This window comes from Hippichthys cyanospilos, chromosome 4 (genome assembly GCF_059441005.1).
Source record: "Hippichthys cyanospilos isolate Australia breed blue-spotted pipefish chromosome 4, RoL_Hcya_1.0, whole genome shotgun sequence".
In the NCBI taxonomy this organism is placed as follows: Eukaryota; Metazoa; Chordata; class Actinopteri; order Syngnathiformes; family Syngnathidae; genus Hippichthys; species Hippichthys cyanospilos.
This window is the reverse complement of record NC_142372.1, coordinates 17,371,248-17,392,626: the sequence shown is the minus strand read 5'-3', so window position 1 is coordinate 17,392,626 and position 21,379 is coordinate 17,371,248. Positions and strand designations below refer to the sequence as shown.

Genomic DNA, 21,379 nt, shown 5'->3' with positions numbered 1-21,379 from the left:
TATATATATATATATATATATATATATATATATATATATATATATCATCTGTGATTTTTTTTCTCAAGTAAAATAGATACATTGGCTCAGCAAAGGTTCATTTCCAAATAATCTTATTCATAAACTCCTAATTGGAATATCGGGTTAACAAAGTCTTATTGTGCATGTAGACTGATGTTTATGTATAAACATTCCGTACATCAATATCAAACAAGCTGGAATCTCTCACGCACGAGAGAGCTTACATTGGAGCTATACAGATTCTGTATGCTAGTCCTGCTGTCAAATTTACCATTTACCTGATTTAAAAAAAAAACAAAAAACAGGGTCATGAAGAGTAGGTAAATGGTAAATGGACTTTCACTTATATAGCGCTTTTCTACCGTGGGTACTCAAAGCTCTTTACACTAATTAGTCATTTACCTACTGATGAAGCGGCATCAGGAGCAGTTCATTGTCGTACTCAAGGACGCTTCGACATGGTCTTGATGGTCGAAGGATCGAACCCATAGCCTCTCAGGTGGGAGACGACCACTCTACCACGAGCCTCGCTGCCCCGCACCTTTTTTAATACTTGGAAAACCTTACTCGACCAACAGTATAACCTGCTCGAAGTAAGCCAAGCACTCATATCGCCTGCTTGTATTGCTTATGATGCCTAAGCCTGATCAGACAAGCGGCCATCATAGAAGGATTGGAATAAGCATAGGTTGCAGATTGTTTTCACACTGCCGCGTCTCAGTTTGTGTGTGCAGAGTTCAAAGTCTTGCTCTACATCAGAGGGCTGATGCTGAGTGAGGCTGACTAGCTACAGCCTGTGGTCTGCGAAGGGTTACTGAATTATTACTGACGGTTTCGGGGGTAACTGTCCGACCACAGGACTGAGGAATATTAATCATTCATTTGATTGTCCGCGTGTGCTGATTAATCAATTTGAATAGGATCTGCAGGATTAACTACCCTATTATTCGCACTGTAAGAAAAGATAGGAGAGCGAAGTCTTTAAAATATCATATTCCATTCATCATGTATTTTTAGGTCCGTGCTGATGAAGGTGAAGTAAAAACTGAGGCGAGATCAGGCAACACGGGGGCAGAAGGATAACAGTGGAGGGGTAAGGGAGGAGGAGTGAGAAAAAAAAGTCTCTTAACTGCAGCTTGTGAGCTATTTCAGAAGATGGGTGAACGGCAGAGCTTTGTATTTCCTCAAACCTGGCACAGAAAATCAAGTTGTGCAGCTGCGAGTGAGAGAGCAGCGAGGACAGGGGGGTGGGGAGATGAGAGAAACAGGAAGTTGATGGGAAAATGATAGCTGTCTCCACCTGGAGTACAGCGTGAGCCGTATGGTCTGCGGGAAGGCAAAGCGGAGGGCTGCTCCATGACTACTTACTATCTTTAGGTAAGTTGAACTCCTCCAACAATCTTATTACTCCTGTTTACCCACTTCACTATCTTTTAAGTCTATAAATTCTCAATCTGACAACTGTTTAATGTGTTGTGTCATGTGGTAATGCCTTTGATTCCGACATGCCTCCCTTTGTAAATACAAGAAGCCCTTAAAAAGACTGTGGTTTCTTTACAAGCATGGCGCCCCCGGCGCTTTGGTTGGGAATGCACTGACAGAGACTGGAAGAGTGAGTGAGAGAGTGCGAGGTGGCTAGAAACTGTATACTCTTCCCATTGCTTCTCTTGCCAAGCACTCTCCTTTTCTGCCTTTGGTTGTGCAGGCAGGCAGGGAGTGAGAAATGTGAGAGGGAGGAGCATAGGCTCTCTCCTGGCTCAACACTGCGCCATCATTATGCACTTTTCAGCAGGTTTTACCTTTAACACTTTCCTCCCGGGGTTGAGGTTAGTGCTCACCATGCTTGATTTACTGCACAATTACCCAACAGGAGCGCTTTGTAATCAATAAACAGGAAGGGGCAAAGTGGTCGTCTTTGAACCACAGTTTGAAGGCTTTTTCAAGCGGTTTATGGGCTCTTGGCCTGTGTGTGATGCCAGCCTGTAAAATATCTATCAGCTGTTGTATCAGGCACGCCTCTTTGCTTTGCTGTTCCTCTTAAAAAATTGCACGACTCCAGTGGAAAAGGACTCTATTACTGACTTGTCATCAAGTCAAAATCACAAGTTGTGCTTCATGTGATTTAAAATCGCGCACGTACGTAAAGACAACCAGGTCGTTTATGTCTTGTTTTTCCCTGACCAAGGGCATCAAACTTCCGACTGTATTATATCTTATAAGATTGTCCCGTAAGATTATCCTTATGTGAGGTGTGTTAAGTGTGGATTGGTTATATATATATATATATATATATATATATATATATATATATATATATATATATGATAACATTATTTATAAAAGCACACATTTTGCCACTTGCTGTCGTCTGAAAATGACACAGCACGTACTCAGTGCTCAGGTAACAACCAATCATAGCACAGCTTGCCAATGTCAAGTACCGAACACCAAAACCTGATGAGGGGTGATGCTTCCCCTGAGCACATGTGATCTTTTTTTCAGTCGACAGTTTTAAGATACTGATCTTGCTTGAAAAAAAAAATCAAATCAAATTTATTTTACATAAAATAGGAAGGGGCGTCTCGGTTCAAATCCACCTGGCTCCGGCTTTCCTTTGTGGAGTTTGCATGTTTTGCTCAAGCCTGTGTGGGTTCTCTCTGGGCACTCCGGCTTCCTCCAACTCCCCAAAAACATGCATGGCAGGTGAATTGGACATACTAAACTGTCCGTAGGTGTGATTGGTTGCATGATTGGTTGTTCGTCTCTGTGTGCCCTGCAATTGGCTGGCAGTGAGTTCAGGGTGTCCCCCACCTACTGCCCGAAGCCAGCTGAGATAGGCGCCAGCAAGCCTGCGACCCCTGTGGGGATAAGCGGCTATAGAAAATGAGTGGATGGATAAAATATGAACTTTTTGCTGCTGAAAATGGTTAAATGTGTTGAGTAGTCCTTTAATTATGCATCGGGTTCAGTATTTACTGGATTGCCAAACATGTTCAGGTTTGAAGACTTAAACTCCATGGACTATGAAGTGAATGGATTTTAGCCGATAAAAGGAGCTCCCTGACTAATGAACAAGCAGGTGGTGGTATATAAAACAATGCCTGGACTACATGATGTTTTTTGTATACAAAAGTTGGTTCCCCAGATGCTTACCAACATCACCATGTTACGATACTTCCACCTCCGGCCCTCTTCTGAACCTCTCAGGAAATGCCGACGCTAATCTGCAAGAATCTGTTTGTATTCCTCTTCATGAGATCAGGTGTGTTCATACGAGTTCTGCCTCGGATGGCTTCATTTCAAGATCGATGGCTGGACAAAATCTCAGTGTGTCGCCTTTATTGTTGAATGCCTGATTTTCTATCTTTGTGTGTCACAGAGAAATTATCTTCTAAATTCTGAAAAATCCTTGTGTCTACCAGGCCTTTAATTTGTAATGAAAGCAGCCATTATAATGGCGCCTGCCCCGCTCACACTCAGCACACAAAGTAGCAGTTACAATTCTTTTCTGGAACTCGGATGCTCTTTTTGCAAGCATGAGCGAAAGCAAACGGCCTTCTCCAATTAGTTGAGCCTGCGTTTGATTTTTAGTGATGACAACTACATCTCAGCAGCAATTACACTGCTCTGGGAATGATGAGGGTTTAGTTTATCGATTCTCCATTGATCCTCCTGATCAATGAGCACTTTTGTTTCTTTCATATGGAAAGTGAAATTATAGTGTTTTCCCCCCTTTGTCTAATGAGGACACCCAATAGAATTTCTTTGTGAATGTGCATTGCCACACAAAGCCCATATGTATTAGTGACAGAGTTGCCTTTACTCATGGGATAAAGGGGGTGGGAATCATTTGTCAACACAAGTGCACTTTTTCCCTGTGGGTGGAGGTCAAAAGGTGACTATATACAGTAAAATGAAAAAAAAAAAGCTTGAAGAGCTAGATCCTGCATTGGACAGAACTAGTAGTTGCACTATTGCTCTACAACAAAAGTTTTATGTTTCAGTTTTGGCTGTAACTTTTCTGTTTGGATGTGCTTTTGTGGGTTAGTTGCATGTACTCCATCTCCCTCCCACATTGTAAATGCATACAGTACATGCATGTTGGGTTAATTTAGTCCTCGAATTTGAAAAAAAAGTGAACATTTGTAGAATGTTTTTTTACAGTGCTTTTCTTATCTATTGTAATGTTAAAAAGGATAGAGTTTGAAGTACAGTATTTTCCGCACTATAAAGCGCACCTAAAAGCCTTATTTTTTTTAAAAAAGCTGATGGTGCGCCTTATAATCAGGAGTACCTTATATGTGGATCAATATTGAGATTGGGGTTCGTAGATGGGGAATGAACTGATAAAGTAAGCTTTACCCGTTTCTTTTGTGTGTTTACAGTTGAACAAGGTTGGTCATATTAACATTGAGTTATGCTATTAATTTTAAGTTATTATTTGAGTTATTATTGTTATTACTTTGAGTATTATTATATTGTGATTAAAACAGTTTTAAGATATGTCATTAGTTGAGGGTGCGCCTTATAATCTGGTGTGTCTTATTTATGGAAAAAGTTTTAAAATATGTCATTAATTGAGGGTGCGCCTTATAATCAGGTGCGCCTTATAATCTGGTGTGTCTCATTTATGGAAAAAGTTTTAAAATATGTCATTAATTGAGGGTGCGCCTTATAATCAGGTGCGCCTTATAGTGCGGAAAATACGGTATATGTATCTTTTTTTTTTTTAATAGATACTGATCTTACAGTTAGATACTATATTTACAGTCCCTGTGGCAAGTGTGTTTGTGTGTGTGTGTGTGTGTGGAGTGAGGTCTCTCTTTGCAAAAAAAGTAATTGAGAAGCACTGTGTTAGTAGAAGTTGATTGAATGTGAGTAGGAGCCGTTGTCTGTCAGGAGAATCAGTCCTGTGAGTGACAACTGTACACCCATCCTCTCAACCCAGTCAGCAAGGATGAGGTCCAATTTACTTGTGACCCTAAGCAAGAGTAGTATAGAATATGGATGCAGTAATACCTAACTTGAGATAGCAGTGTAATATTTTCCATGGTCAGAACTGAGAACACTTGTACCTAAATGCCAATAATCTATTCTACCTTTCACCAGAAAGACGTCTTTTGAATTTTTGTAAAAAAACAAAAGGTTTCCATGTATAGTAATGATATAATTGAATAGAATATAAAGAATTAAAGAGCTTTGTCTTATATTTTTGCTTCAATTCATTGTGCAGCTGTCATGGGCAGTATTATACAGGCATAGACAAATTAGACACGCAAAAACATATTCAACTTAAAAGGACAGCTGCAGTGATCGTGATTTTCTACAAAGGATAAATAATATACACCTGTTAATATTGTTACCTATATAGGCTGTCTACACATGCTACTCCACCATGTGTCATAACACCACAACAACAATACTACCTGTTAGCCTGTTTCTGGAGTTTGGCATTGTGTGAGTACTAGCAGACATTCACCAAAGGCAAATTGTTTTAAGGCAGTTTTAAATGCACAACATTGAAATCTTTTCTTCTTTTTTTTTTTAATTATTTGATAATCAAATTCAGGTGGGAGTGGCCAACAACAGCTTAAAGCCCTTGCATTGTAGATTCAGTCTCTGCTAAACTTCTTCTTGTTGTCAAGAGTTGAGTTTGCTGCCACTATATATCGCTCATATTTAAGGTTTCTGACAAGTTGAAGCAAAAAAAAAAAAATCAGCCAAACATCAGCTTGCCTCTCTAAAAACAATGACGTCCAGTCATGTGTATCTCAGGGCACCACTATTTTCACAAGCACTTCAAGGCATATCTAATGAAAAGCACAATTGCACCTGCAAAGATCACTCTTTCAAACACCTTTAAATGACTTCTACCTATATGATGCATTCTGCCACACAGTTAGAAAACTTAGCATAATAAGATTTTGTCTCCAATTGTTGTACACAAATCAGGTTAATAGCCACATCAGGCCCTGGTCACTGTTATTTGGATCCTGTTGAAATGATTTGTGGTCATAACGGTGTAGTACCAACAAAAGAATGTTTGTTTTGTTTTTATTTCAGTATTCGAGTTTAAATTTGGATTTATTAATGGAATGTGTTTGTTTTGCTAAAGGCCTTTTAATGTTCGTTATCTTAATTTTAAAAACTGTCATGTGCGACCACTCATTCCTAATTTACTGATGACTAGACCTTGGACAAATTCCCAAAGTTTGTCTCTGTTTGTTTATACCAAGTGGATAAAATGACAAAATAAACTTTAATAAACTCCAAGCATCTTAATCCAAACTGACGATGACCACATACTAAAGAGAGGACTCTTTAAAGTAGCGTTTTATTTTCCTCGAAGGTTCTGAACAGTAACCGTAACTTTAAATGGCCCTTTTTCCAATGTAAAGACTGCAGCAACTAAGTGCACAGTAAGCTCTGCACTCATGTAAGTTGCAGCTTTGTGTTTTCCCAGCGGAGAAGTGCTGACCGCTGAAGCTGGTGGGTGTTTGGTGTACGAATTGTGTGAAGAACCCTCAGCTGCCGTTTTCACTCCAACTGAGCACTTCACGCTCCATGCAAATAAGCCCACATATAGACCCACTCTGTGTTTTCACCTCCACTCAACCCCACTCATTAATTTTCATTTTAAGAAGAGGCACCTCTCAAAGACCATGTTGCTTTTGTCATGGCCGAGCTTCTAATAAAGATAGTCGCATAAGACAAGAGTTAAATATTGACACTATCTGAACACATTATCACCGTCCTTAATAAGATTGTGTGTAGCTAGCTTGCGCCCGGTCTCCTCTCGGCACTTTGCTATAAATTTTATATAAAATGGGATATGGGATAGTTCGGAAACATACTGTACAGCGTTCCTGCTACCACAGCCTTATTACGTAACCTGAAGCAACAACCAATTAAGCGGTAATAAAATATTTACACTACCAAACCAAGGACACCAGGGGTGAAAGCTAGATAATATGAGCCTGAGGACGCAGTATTCTGTGCCTCCTTTTTACCATTGTGTTTGCAAAAACATGGAACACGAGCTCAACTAATACGAGCTGCTACAAAGCCAGGAGCGTGAGCCAATTTATAATTATGGCTTCTGGCCCCCCAGTGGGCATTTTGGGTCATGCTAACCAGTGAACTATAGGAAGTGGACACACAACATGGAGACGAGCGCACTTGCACATTCAGATTCGGACAAGCCTTTGCATTTAGTTTTGCTCATTGGTCCAGGAACGTGAAGCGATGAATCTGCATTCATGCCCATGTGATGTTTGTTCGCCCAGACTAATTGTGTTTGGGTCATGTTCCTGCTCTGCATTTAATTCGCATTGACTTCATTAATCATTGCAAGTGGTGTTTGCTTGTGCCTTAATCCAACACCCCTTCGTTACCAAACTCATGGCTCCCTAAATCGCTGGATTTCTGTGCCTCATTTAAATTGAACATTTCTTTGCTGCCAACTACTGTTAGGGACGCAAAATTCAAAGCAAGTTCTGTTTCAGGACAGATGCACTCAGCAGGTTTACGCTGAACAAAGTCTAACGTTCAATTTTGGTGGAGAAAAATTCATCATATTTGGCCACTGCATGCGTAAAGCGGGTGTAGTTTTAAGTCTCATGCATGGAATTTCAGACACAAGAGTATAGTGGGCAAAGAGATTAAGAGCGGAACAATGACTTGATTTTTTCACAATTTTTAAACCTCGTATTATACACTAATTGCATTTATTATAAGTCCATTTTGGCGTTGTTGTATAATAGCAGTTTTTTTTTGCATTTTTCTCTGGTGTGTCAGATTTAGAAGGTGTATTTATTTGACTTCACAAAGACTTTAAGGAGCCTAAAGTGAACTGCTGAGGTGACAATGTACAATGTTTTTGACATGTACTCATGTTTTCATCACGCATGAGCTAAAGGATTCTTTTAGGTTTGTGGCTTCGTATGCCTACAGGCTAGCGCAATCGGACCATTAGCATTACAAACATTCTCTTAAACAGAATTGACAGCACATCTGTGCTAAGTGTCACTCACATTCAAATTGTCTTTGCTGGCCCAACTTCATAGCCAGAAGAAAGGGAGTGTTTTATTTATGGTTTATGGGTGTAGTCATTTTCTTGGAAATTTTCGGCAGTTGGCCATCTTGCTCATATTTCCATGTAATTCTCATTGCAGCTTATAAAGTTTTATTGAAAAAATATTTTTTAGGCAGCCCTTCCCAGTTCCAGCATTTGTTGTGACAGGCAAGAAATAATATCCAGAATCATATTGAGAACAAACTGTATAGGACACACCAGTAATTAGCGCAGCAATCCTCCTGAATGGAAGGATGTTGCTTCAGAACTGTTGGTAATAGAGCAAAAGACCCGGGCAAGTCCGGAGTTGTCCCCTTCATCTTCCAGATGGTACCTTGCCAGTAGTCAGCCGTCTGCAGCCGTTGTTTGGGTGCCCCCATGGCTCCACCCTGCTCTAATCCCCTGCAGGCAGACACATTGTACTACACATTTGGCAAGCTCGTGCCAGCTCAGATTTAATAAAAACATTGGGAGGTTAAGCTGTTAATTAGCTACCTTCAGAGAAAGGCAACAGCTTGCTGAAATGTTTTTTCTTTTTCTATTTGGGGCTTGACATCATTTCCTGTCTGTTGTTTTTGTCCGTGTGGCAGGTTACAAAAGCAAGGACCGTCTTATTAAGTGTATCCGATTACAAGTGCACATTATGTATGTATGGCCATGCTTATCCAAATGTTCCTAATGAGCGAGACCCTGGATGGCGTCGTGAGGTTCCTGTGGGCATAGGCTCAGGCTCGTTATCACCACACAGGGGCATTGATCTCATCACCGCATGCATGCTGATCCCCCTCCTGGCCTCTCAAAGACACAGACTTGCACATGAATTATGTGGACACATTGATCATGTGATTGAGAGCCATCTTTAAAAACCCAGGGTCATTATTGAAGGAGAGATTAGCCAACCCCTGTTTTGTGCTCACTTATGGGTGAGTGTATTAGTCAATCCTTTGGCACAGCTCATATATATATATATATATATATATATATATATATATATATATATATATATATATATATATATATATGAGAGTGAAATTTACCATAGTTGGACATAACATGCCCAACAGTGTAAATATGTAAAAATTGGGTGAAAAAAGTAAAAGGCACAATGTAGAAGGAACTGACCAGCCATAATGGATTTATAATAATGGAATTAATTTATGCCCGTTAAAATAGGTCCGTGCATTTTGTTATTGCGTCACAAATGCCTCAAAGACATTTGAAAAATGTTTGTGAAGATGACATAACCGCTCTCCGACCATGACCTACCCATTTATCATTTTAATCAATGTCAGTGCTTCAAAAAAATGCTGAATAAATTAGCCCTTTATCATGATTTTAGAGTTCATGTTTGCAGGTGATAGCATAAGAATACGCTGAACAGTCAAGCAAGCAAGGTGCTACAGTTACCCAAAACTGAAAACACACTTACACACGAAAGCATAAAAACAAAAATCAGCATAGCCCAAATTACCGCCTTCATTGATAGCCTTCCCTCGGCAATCATGCTGCCATTGTTTACTTTCCCGGATCGTACGTATTCCAGCAGAGTTCAATAATTATTGTTTTAGTTGATGTTAACGTAAGTAAGAGTGTGGAGCACAGGTAGCTGCGTTTCCTTTTAAGTGTCTTTCACCTCCCCTACATCCCTTCCTACTTTGTTTCATGGCTTTGCGTTAAGGCATCCTCTCTAAGGACACCTGAAGACATCCATCTTTACCTCTCAGCCCACAGGTCTATTTTGTTTCTCTCCCTCCTCCCCAAGATAAATATACAGCTTGTTGTTATTCGCTGGTGATGGATCATGTCTAAGCAAGTAGAGGAAGCACTTTTTTGAGAGAGGACCACTATTGGGTGAAGGGATGACAGGCATTAGGGGGAGTAAAGGAAGAGTGTGAATGAGATACAGGAGGCTTTCTGTTGCCACTTGAGTCCTGGAGTACTCCATAAGCTATGGTTGAGGCATGTTGCATCTTGCCGGGTCTAATTCAAAGCAGCCACCACACTTGGAACCCAGCGGGGCCTCTGCGGTTGCGAGCTGTTGTTGGTGCTGCTGGCAGAGCCGGAATCCCGAGCCAAGCTCTGCTCTGCTCTGCTCCGCTAAATAACCTGCTTTCATTCCAGGGGAATCCCAGAGTCACTTACAGTGTACAAATGCAGTCACTGCGCGCCACAGCCATATTTTCACCCTCAAGCTTTTTCTCTCCCAACATTCATTATCGTCATTAGAATAGATAAATAATCATGATTTAGAACCCTTGGCAACTTGGCACCAGTTGTGCAAACACTTTCTCTGATGTTTTTTCAACTTTTGGATGTAACAGGAAGCTACAAAATACACCCCACAGACGTGTTTGTCCGTCAGTGGGACTTAAACCGTAGCTTTTCCCTTTTTTTTTTCCCTCCATTCCAGCGGCCAGATTTTATCCTTTCAGCATGAAATGCATTTTCTACAAGTGTAAACTGGAACAAATACCGTCTGAATATCATAAAGAGATGTGAGGACGTCGCTGTATCCGTAATGTAACCTGTGCCGCCATTCAAAAGAGAAAACTTAGAGGTTGGGGTGACAGTAGCAAAGCAGAAGTAGAGCCTCGCTGGCTCTCTAACAGGGGGAGGTTTGGCAGCTCCCTTCGAATTGATAGCTATTTAGCTCACAGATAGCCATCTGTTTTAATGCATTAATTTTGTATTAACAGCACTGCCAAATGTAATGGTGGAAATTAGGGTATGAACTTAATGGCTTGTGGTTTCGTGCGCGTGCACAAGTCTGTCTGTGCATGTGTGTTTATATATTGTTGTGCTTTCTGTCTATACTTTTATTTGTGTCTGCGTGTGCACGATGTATTATAAGGCTCCATCGGGAGCCATTCTGTGGAATTACCGTCTCTCCGTCTACCATCCACCCTTCCAGTAATACCCACCTCCATCTTGCGTGAGTCCGACTCTCTCAGCAACCACACAGTTTTGTGTTAAAGGTGCACTTTTACTTGCGCGTTTAAGTGGATGGAAATGCAGATGTATGCCGTGCTCTAGGTGGGTGGTGAAACAGATACAGGCATGTGGTGCCCACTCAAAGGGCAAGGTGCACTTTGGAGTTGTGAGCGAGAGGATGGGGTGGTGCCCACACCACCCCGTACCTCTCTCACTTTACCTGAAAAAGCTTAGAGCAGCCTCCACACAGTGAGGGAAGGTGCGCTATGGAAAGAGCTTTGATAAGCCATCATAGACTATTTAAACTTGGAAAAAACACACTAGTATACATAGACTCAAGTTGAAAAGGGCCTCACAGGAACGACAGAGAGAACGTGAGCATATTAAAGGTAATTTAAAGTCATTTAAGTGACGCCGATTACATTGAGTAACGAATGTACACTATTAATCAATGTTTTCCTTTTTTTTTTTTCCTTAAGCCTGACGGATATGAGGTTCCATCGGATACGGGCGCAGGTGGTCTTGTTTTAATTTTTTTACTTTGACGACACACGCAAATAGTTATTTTATTTATTTATTTTTTACTCTAAGGTCCAACTCCAAATAAAGAATTATAATGATATTAGCATACAGTATATTAAAGACAAAAACCTGTAGTCAATGCATATGGGGCAGTCACACACAATGAATCTATGCCACTGGCTTGGCAAGCCTTTTCTGATGCACTACGCTCTATAGTACCCCTTCTGTTGGGGCCACGGTAGGGTTGATTAGAGAGCTCAGAGCCATGCAGAACAAGTCCTTCCAGCCTAACATGACTTTTTCATTAAGCTGGTAAATTCCTGCACTCCAGTTGGAGGTGATTTATCAACTAGGGGTTTCATTGCAGATTCATAGGAAACAGACACAGTTCTGTCTGTCTTGTGCATTATGTTAGTGTGCACATGTGAAATTGAGGTTGAGGTTGGACAAACTTGGTTTACTATGTTCGTGCACTTTTTTTCCAGAGAAATACAATTTCCGAGCATTTGTTAATGTAAAGTTCATCCTATAATGTCACCATAGTGGTTCTTGAATAGACAACTCACTGATCATCCTCCCGGTTGAGGTCCTGCTGTTGAGTGACTCTGGGCTGCCCCCAGCTGCCAGGGGTCATGGCCGGAGCAAAGGTGGCTGGTGCAAGTGCTGCTTTACAGGTACGAGCGTTTGATGTTGTAGATGGAGCTACAGGCGTTGGAGTGAGCCACTTTTAGTTCTGTTGGGGCCACGGTCCTGGCCAGTCAGGCTCCGAGTGAATTATGGCTGATGCTGGAGCAGACGGTCTCAGGTTTACTCCTATATAAACCCCGGGCTTTTTATGGGAAACTATAAAACTCCCAGCATTTTTTCCCTTGCCTCCTGAGACTAGCTTTGAAGTTTTAGTCAGGTGCTGTCATTTTTTTTTTCTTCTCCAAGTTGACTTCACATAGATTTCTGGAGCTGTGAGTCATTTGCAGTGAAAATGTGTTTTAATTCAGGACATCTGCAAGTACTAAGAACAGTTTGCATTGATGGATTTGGTGTTGTCTATGTCCAAATCTCTCAGGTTTCTGCGCCTCACTTCCGATGCAATATTTGCGCAGAGAGGAAAAGTGAGGGGGCGGGGGGTTTCCTCATAATATCCACTAACACCTATTCATGACATCATGGATAGCTTAAAATGAGGAGAGAAAAGAGCTCATGCAGAGACAGAGCCTTTTGCAATCACCTAATAACTCTATTACACTGTGCTGTGGAATTAACAAATAAGGTTGGAAAAGTTCTCATTTTACTGGAAGCAATTTCTTAATACACATTCTAGGTGTTGAACAGATGACTTTGAATTTAAAGCTTTAAAAAAAAGGATGAAATACAATCTCTTACCAGAAAGGAAAAAACCGTGAGAGAAAGTGACACAAGCCTGCCAAGGACGTTTAACAACATTGGAACACCCCACCCCTCCTTTCTTTTTACCATTTCAGTTTGTAAGCAATCCGATTTGAATGGAATGTGATTAAATTGCTGATGTGTGCAGGATATATAGCTCCGTTTCTTCTTGTCTTCTGAGACTTTATATGAGGATGAGGGTGGAGATTAATGATCTTTTAAGAGAGGTTCAAGCTTTATGCGGGATGTGGGGCAAATGTTGGCAATGTAAGGTAGACCCGGCTTTATTGCATCTTGGATCTTAACCGCTACTAATTAGATGAATCGCAAAAAAAAATAGTGGACTGCACTGTTTTTAACCCTTGTGAAAAAGGCACAAGTGTGCTAAAATGTCAACATGGTCAAGTTCAAAATGGCACGTCCACTTAGTTATCATCCAATTGCTTAAATTTGGTTAGAGTGGTTAAATACAGTCTAGAATGTGGTCACTGGCCACACTGTTTATTACCTCTTCACAATACAAAAGTGCCCGTACTGCCTGATCAGCAGACAACTTTCTAATACTCTGTCTACATAGTCTTCCTAAACTTATAAACCAGTGAACCATCATTATACATATAGGTGGTGCCGAGCCAAAAGTCACATTTTGCTGAATTTTATAATTTAAATAAAAAATGAGGGTTCACATGTTAAAAAGTTTTAAAAAGTTGACCAGTTTAAGGTGTTGAAAATGGCTCAATTACTTTCATGGCACTATGCCAATGATAGAGCAAACTTGCCCTTTTTGGGGTCTGCTGAAAAATTATTATTTTGTTCATACAGAAAGTGTTGCCAGGAATATAATGATAAATGAATGCCTTAACTTTTAATTAGGCTTTGCACAATCAGGATATTGAGCTTGCTCACTAATCCGTGAGTTTAAAAAAAAATCTGCTCGGATGAACAAATCATCGATTTATAAAACTTGTGTGTTTCGAGAATAGTCAACGCCCGTTATTCGCGGGAGATTGGGACCGTCACGGCCCACAAATAGCCAATATCTGCATATAATTCTAATAACAATACACATAATTGATAATAACAATAGTTCGTGGGTCACATCAGTGACATTATTGATGGATTGGCAAATTATGACAAAATATCGTCCGATCCGGTCCAGCTCATCAGCACTCATATCCCGACTTTATAACTGTAAATCAATATTGAATGTTGGAAAGATGTGTGTACGGTGTGCTCAGGGGGCCACATGGCACGTCATCTCAAGCGGTTGTAGGCAGACCGCGAGTCTGGCGTAGCATGCTCAGCAAGGAAACGAGAGTACCAAGCTGTCTTTTGATTGCATCAGCAAACAACAGTGGTCAGTTCACAACGAATGTACACTATGGACACTACTGTTTCTGCACATTCCATCTCAAATCGTAGTCCGTCGGTTGCGGGGCTTTTAAGTGAAGGTTCCGCTAGAACAAAAGGAAACCGTCTTCTGATTGATATTGATTGCAGTCACATCAAGTGCCCTGCTGGAGGCCCAGGGAGTGTGATGTTGACGTGTCACATGACAGACATGGCACAAGTGTGCATCCATAGCGAGCCAGTGTGATACTTTAGGATAATGGTCACTAACTGGCTTGCTCACGCCAGGTCCGGTCTTGCATCATTGATTGAGCAATGCAGGTGCTAATTAGGTTTGAGGCTCTGGTGTGACACAACTTTGTGTCAGGCTGGCGTCACTTGGGGTGTATTTTGCTACTGCTGAGTGAAAGCTGAAAGGTAGCATGAGGGTCTCCATTTAGCCACGGTCGAAGTGATGGGGTTGGCAGGTCAACACCGCTGCTGATTTACTGTCCTCTGACGGTCGTCCTCCTGTTGCGGAATGTTCCGGTCGCCCTTCTGTTTTTCAAGGCCTGCGTGCTGTGCTCCATGATAAAGCTGGGATTTAACTCGCCGTGATCAATATTTAGTATCCCAAGCGTGAAACAGGCAGATGTTTGGAGTTTCCCTTTCAGAGGCAGGAGGCTTGCATTGAGTAAAGGGAATCAATGTTCTTTCCGTCTGCCGGGCTGCCGAGCTCGCGGCTTCTGAAGACTAGCTGATGCCATGGCTGTCCGCCTTTGCACTCAAAAGATTTGTGCCCCCCCACACCCACGTGGGCCTCTCCTGTCCTGTTAGTACGCTGATACAGACACTCAATGCAGACAAAGTGCGCAGTCCAAACAGTTGTTCTGAAGTGGAAGAGGTCTGGATGTTAAACAACAGGACTGTGATTGGGAATTGATTTGTTCATTTGCCAACTGTGTGAGTGTAAGTGCCGTCCGCAAGAACCGCTTTCTCACTTTTTCTCTTCTTGCTCTCTCTCTCTCTCTCTCTCTGCCCCCTCCCACAGCACCTGCAGCAGCACGAAAACGCGGTGGAGGGTGATGCCTGCTACTACCACTGCGTGCTGTGCAACTACTCCACCAAGGCCAAGCTCAACCTGATCCAGCATGTGCGCTCCATGAAGCACCAGCGCAGCGAGAGCCTCAGGAAGCTGCAGCGCTTGCAGAAGGGCCTGCCCGAGGATGATGAAGACCTCAGCTCCATCTTCACAATTCGCAAATGCCCCTCTTCAGATACAGGTCAGACACCTTCTGTTGTCACTCTCATCTCTGTTTTACCTTCCATGTGTGGACAAAACAACTGAGCATTAAACCTAAAGGAAGAGGCATTATTGAAAAATACCTAGTTGGTTACATGTTACACTCATGTGGGATAGCTTGCTACAAGATGTTGGAGTGTATGTGTATTTATGTGGTTCAACAATACTGATGCTGGACTCTAGGACCTTGGGAGTCAGCCTTACCCTGTATAATCTAGTTCACCTCAGAGGTGTTTGATAGGGTATGTGTAAGGTCTCAGCTTCTTCCACACTAATCAAATACAAGCATGCCTTTGTGGGCCTTCCGTTTTGCACTGTGAACAGCAAAATGGTTCCTGCAAATTTGGAAGGTTAAAGTTTTCCGACATGTGTCTGCGAAATGAAGAAACTGAAAATACGCAGTCAAACAAAAGCCCTGATTGATTGTATTTTTGCTGCAACGGCTTTGTCCATATAACAGAGCTGGTTAAACCACCCGTCGTTGATGGAACGCCCACCTTCAGTAAGCGCTTCCGCTTTTGGCAAGTGCTTTATGATATGAAGCCTTGTAAACATGGACTGAGAAGAACCGTCTGTACGGACGTCTGATCGACAGAAGTAAACCTGCTTTAGTTGGTGCAATTTTGTTGTATTTGGGGGGAGAATTTCCTCCACCAAATGCGGACTCACCAAATGTGGGCGTTCCGTCAAGAATGGGGCGATGTGACAATGGTTTGTCCATCTCTGCTATGTAGTATACATGAGCTTAAGTCACCGCATTTTGTCTGAAAATACTGACGATCAGATTCCTTCTGACCTGGATTTTGACAGAAACAATTATGCAGAAGCCTTCATTTTATATACGACAATAAAATTAAGGTTAAAAAAACTTCGTCAGAACAATAGATTTGTTTTGCTTCTACTTCAAATGAAAACATTACACCCACCTCTTTGCTTTTGCACCTTTTTCCACGTGATGTGTGTGCACTCGCAGATGACTACGATGAAGGAAAGATGCATTTTCAGGGTTTAGTCATTGGGCAGCTAGCTAACTGCATAATGCAAATATGATATATAGTGGGAAGGGGGCAATTCATGCTGGATTTCAAAGTGTGTCAGACAGTGCTTGCTGTATTCCCCCCACACCTCAGTCTTGGCACAAGTTTTCATCAAATATCCTCAAATATATATTTCGAAACAAATCCCTGAGTTCACTAAGGGTTTAAGGATGGGAAGATTGCAAAGGCAAGAGACAGCTGCAGCAAGGAGAAGACCATCAGCAGACAAAACACACTCGCCAGGCTAAAACAAAGTACCCAGACTGCTCATTTATTATGGACTGATTAGGATGAGCGAACTGTGGTCAATTAACACGCTTTCTTAGCAGAGATTTGGTTTTCTAATCACTTTAACTTGGGTGCCCTCACAAAGGGCCTCTATTGTGTGTCCCGGCAAGAGGGAGCCATTACATCCCTCGCACACATACTCACTGTCTGTGTTACAGAAGTAAAAAGGCCAGACTGTGAAGACGCTTTGTTCCACGGAGGCAGGGATAATGAAGCCGGCGGCCGGGAAATTGCGCAAAAGGCAGTCACAGATCTGAAGCAAATCATTAGAGAACATATTTAGCTGAGCAATTAGGGACAATTAAGCTTTCTGCTCACTGCACTCCAAATATGTTAATGACTACAGTACAGTGGACAAGCGAGCATGCAACAGCAAGAGGAAAGGCTATTTAGGTTAAAAGGGTTGGGAATTTACTTTTCCTCGTGTGTAGATGAGAGTGGAGACATGGTTTATACTTACATGTTTTTTTTTCCTTGGTGGATGTGCGTATCAATGTTTTCTTTTATTTTTTAATATTCGTGTTTTCTTATTCATTGTTTAATGTGTGTTGGCCTTTTTAACCTCTTTGAGGGATAAAAGCCGAAGGTTAGAGATAATGGAGCCCTTCGGTGTGGCTGCGTGTGGATTGTATCGCACTCACATACACGCACCCAACTGCCTGTAGGTCTCTTCTGTGGAGTCACTTCAAGTGTAGGGTAGTGTGAGGACATGCTATGAAAAATGCAATAATTGCCTCCCCTGCCTCATTGCTCCCCCCAAAAACAAAATAATACATTAAATGAATGAAAACGGAACCATAAGTATTAAATATTATTTTACTCTAGACCTCGTTGATGTCAATATATAGTATATAGTACAGAACTAAGCAAATGACTCAAACTTCAATTGAAAGAACACTTTTTAGGCACCTTTTTTGAACTGGTCATAGGTTTGTGTTGTGTGCATGCGCTAACTGCAAGGGAGCGTTCGCTGTAGGTTGGAGTAAAGACAGAAGAGACAGGAGGAAACCAATGACTTTATTTCGGTGGGGAGTGACATGGTTATAAGGTGTTTCATTGACGTGAGAAGCAGAAATGAAGTCCAATTGTGTCATTGCATTCTCCTCGTGTTGCAGTTTTAATTAAATTTTAGTTTACCGTAATTAATATGACCCCCTTTGATAAAGCATGTAAACGGAGATCTTTCCAATGTTTCAGAAACCCTAATTTTGACCTAATCCAACCGTAACCAGACTATTGACCGCATGTAAACGTAGCCAATGAATGAATGCGTTTAAATGGCTGCAATGCAGTCACTGAAGGTACAGCTAAAATTGCCAAGTAGCGAAAGCCAATGTTATCATATAATTACGCCATCCCAGTGTTCTTTTGTACATGACCTTTTCACCGTCCAATTGGCCCGCCACCAAAAGGGAGTTTCTCAACCGTCGGGACTTGCGTGTCATTTTAGTGTGCCTTGAAGGTTTGGAGCATGTTTAACTATGTTCTGATGATCTAACCCACCCACCCACAGTAAGGGCCCCGCTTAATAACCTCTACAGTGGGCTGTGCTTTTGATGAAAAACTCATGTCTCCGGCTCCATGCCTATTAATAGGCCACACTCATAAATTGTTTTTTTGTAACGGATCCGACCGCAATGTCAACTAAAAGCAGCACAACTACAGTCGTGTTGTGTTTTCCCCGCATTGGCAAGATCAGGATTTATGTTGCAATAGTCGCCGCAAAGCGATTGCAGCAAATTGTAAGGGTCTACTGTAGTGAAAACAGAGTTGCTTTGAATGTCCGTGCCGCTAAACTTTCATTGCACTTGGCAAGTTCCCGCAGTGTAATATCTCCTATAAACTGCCCCAGACCTCCTCTTAGCTCCGCCCCCTCACACGGCTGAACCTTTTATTCCCTCTTAGTGTAATATTTAATTTCCTCTCCATTAGTACTTCTGCGACACATGGCTTTCTTTTGTGGTCGAAGCCTACTTGCTAAGTGGTGGAACATTGCCTGACTTGTTAAAACAAAGTTGCCCCTGGAATTATGGGTCACCTACGCGGTAATTCCATGGCCTGCTGCTTCTGTTTTTGTGATTCTGCGAGCGGTTTGGGTGTTAGTTGCCGCTCGCATTCCCCTCCCAAAAACGCCCAGCATTACACAATGGAGTAAGAGAACCGTCAATTATACGCCGTCGTCAACTGATACCTTTCTATGACATTTCCATGAGTAATAGACTGAAATGAGATGGGCCCATGTGCAGCCTGGTGTGTGTTTGACTCCCACCCACTTTGCATATTAATGCTCTCAATGAGGGTGCAGAAAATGCAGGCTCCAGGGATTTAGTGCCACGTATTCCCTCCGAGTTGGATGTCTGAGGAGAGCAAATACAGCAGAAATGAGCTTCTTTCCAATTAGACTTACATAGGAATAAAGGCTTGCATTGTTTTAACTCTTGCTCATACAGACAATGTGCTGCTGAGGCAAGTTACTCAGTGGCCCCGCCTCCATTTGTCTTCTTTAACCCTTTATCTTGGGGTGAAACAAAGGAGGCCTCAGTGGGAGCCCAGCCACACAGCTGCCCTTTGTGCACAGACGCCTGACGAAAAGCCACTTTTTATTACAACTCTGCACACACTCGGACAGAATAGGCCATTAGCTGTAATGCACTTAGTCTGCATTTAATTAGGTACACCCAAATACCAACTCTTTGCAAAAGTTCACTTTTTCTTGCATTTTTGTACAATGGCCTTTTGCGGGGCTTTAAGTGTACTAGATTGTTCCTGATAGTTTGCACATTGTCATTCATTTAGAGATCATTCAAATTTAGTTGGCCATGCCATGTTGTGGCTAGGGAAATGGCATTCGTTCTTCTTTTGGGTCAATGTACGTTTATGCACTTAACTAGATACAACGATTGGTACGCCTGAGCTATCAGGTGTAGAACATTGAAGAGCTTCTCCTAGTTGTGGTAATCATACACAGCAGCTACGCAAGTGGGTCAAATCATTTTAATATATCGCCCCACAGGAAGATGCAGTACAGTTCGATTATAGTCTTTCTGCTAATGAAATCCAATATTATCTATTTCAATGTTGCTCTTGTGTTGAATCTCATTAACTCGCATGTATTCAACTTGCGTCTTGCTTCTTGCTCTTTTTTATGCTTTTCATTTACAACACAAGTATTTTCTAAATATGATTTAGAAAATACTTAAATAAAAGTCCATTTTTTTATAATAACATTATTTCAAGTTGACTCCGCCCCCAGATATAAATTAATTAAGATTCAGTCACTGGTTAGGTCAGTAACAAGTCAAAAAGTAGTAGTCATTGTTTTCAAAAGTAAAAGCAATTGTCTTATTTTGGTTGAACACAAAGATAATCAGTTCACTTTCATAGAGGACTCCAGAAATCTTGTAAGAGTTTGAAAAATCCAAACAATCCATTGATTAGAAAATAATTTTAAATATTTTGACAATTGCACCAATCTACTATGACCAAGTGTTTATACATTTGTATGCTTTTTTTCGGGGGGGTGGAGTGTGTCAGATCATGGAAGGCTAGCATGGCAGTATATGCTGACACTGTTTTAAATAGATTTTTATCACAAGGTTTCTTGTTTGAGCAGTTCATCAACTTTTTTTCTGAAAGCTGTGAACAGAATGAGCTCATTCTAATTAAAAGAGTTCAACTAAGTCATGGCAGCGGCGGATGCTCTGCAAGATTTGTTTCTTTAAACGACATTTCATGAACCTAAAATATGTTTCACTGGTGACATCCAGCATGCGTATGTGTGTTTGCATACATGAGTGTACGAAGGAAGCAAAGATGGAGAACAAACGTCGCTGACAGTGGATTAGCTCCTGCTGTAAATCTGCCACAGTCACAGATGGCAGGCTCTTGATCTCTGGGCTGTGACGGCTTGGCTCTCAGCACGGGAGGAAATCCCTGCCTCTGTGAGCTGAGGAGGCCGGGGAGGAGAAGCTTGGAGTTGGGCTACACGGACAGCCAGAAGTCATTGTTAGCCGAGTGTGTAGACACAGGAGCCTGGGGTCTTCAAGGGCAAGGACCGGTTCGCAAAGGGCTTATTATACTGCGACCCTGCACTTGTTTCATCCGCCACACCACCAGAGCTTGTAAGTGGAGTCTAAACCTCCAGTTTAGATCAGTGTTACTTTTAATGACCAGTTTGAGAAACTGGCCAGTGGAGCCATGTGCATTATTAAATGGAAATGAGACGAAAGGATGCATACAAATGACTGCATAATAGTGGTATCCAAAATGAGATCCATTACTTGTTTCACTAAAAGGGGTGCACTTCCAGGGTCACACACCTAATAGCGAGGCCTGTCCTGACAACAGATGCATTTCTCTTCCCTCCCCCTTTGGTCTCATGCATAATTCTTGAGACATTCGAAAAGCTTCAAAACAGGCTGTGACAAAGAATATGTTCCCTCATCAAGCAAATGCCGGTTAGTCACTTACAACTCATACGCTTTCTGGTAA

General features: G+C 41.7%; 1 protein-coding gene across 1 annotated transcript in view; it reads left to right on the top strand.

Annotated features, from left to right (window-relative positions):
• zfhx3b (zinc finger homeobox 3b) overlaps positions 1-21,379 on the top strand; it is a 154,735-nt gene that overhangs the window by 74,946 nt on the left and 58,410 nt on the right. Inside the window, exon 5 of the mRNA XM_088412590.1 lies at positions 15,312-15,543. Within this exon, the coding sequence (XP_088268716.1) occupies positions 15,312-15,543 (232 nt within the window). The remainder of the gene's footprint in view (positions 1-15,311; positions 15,544-21,379) is intronic.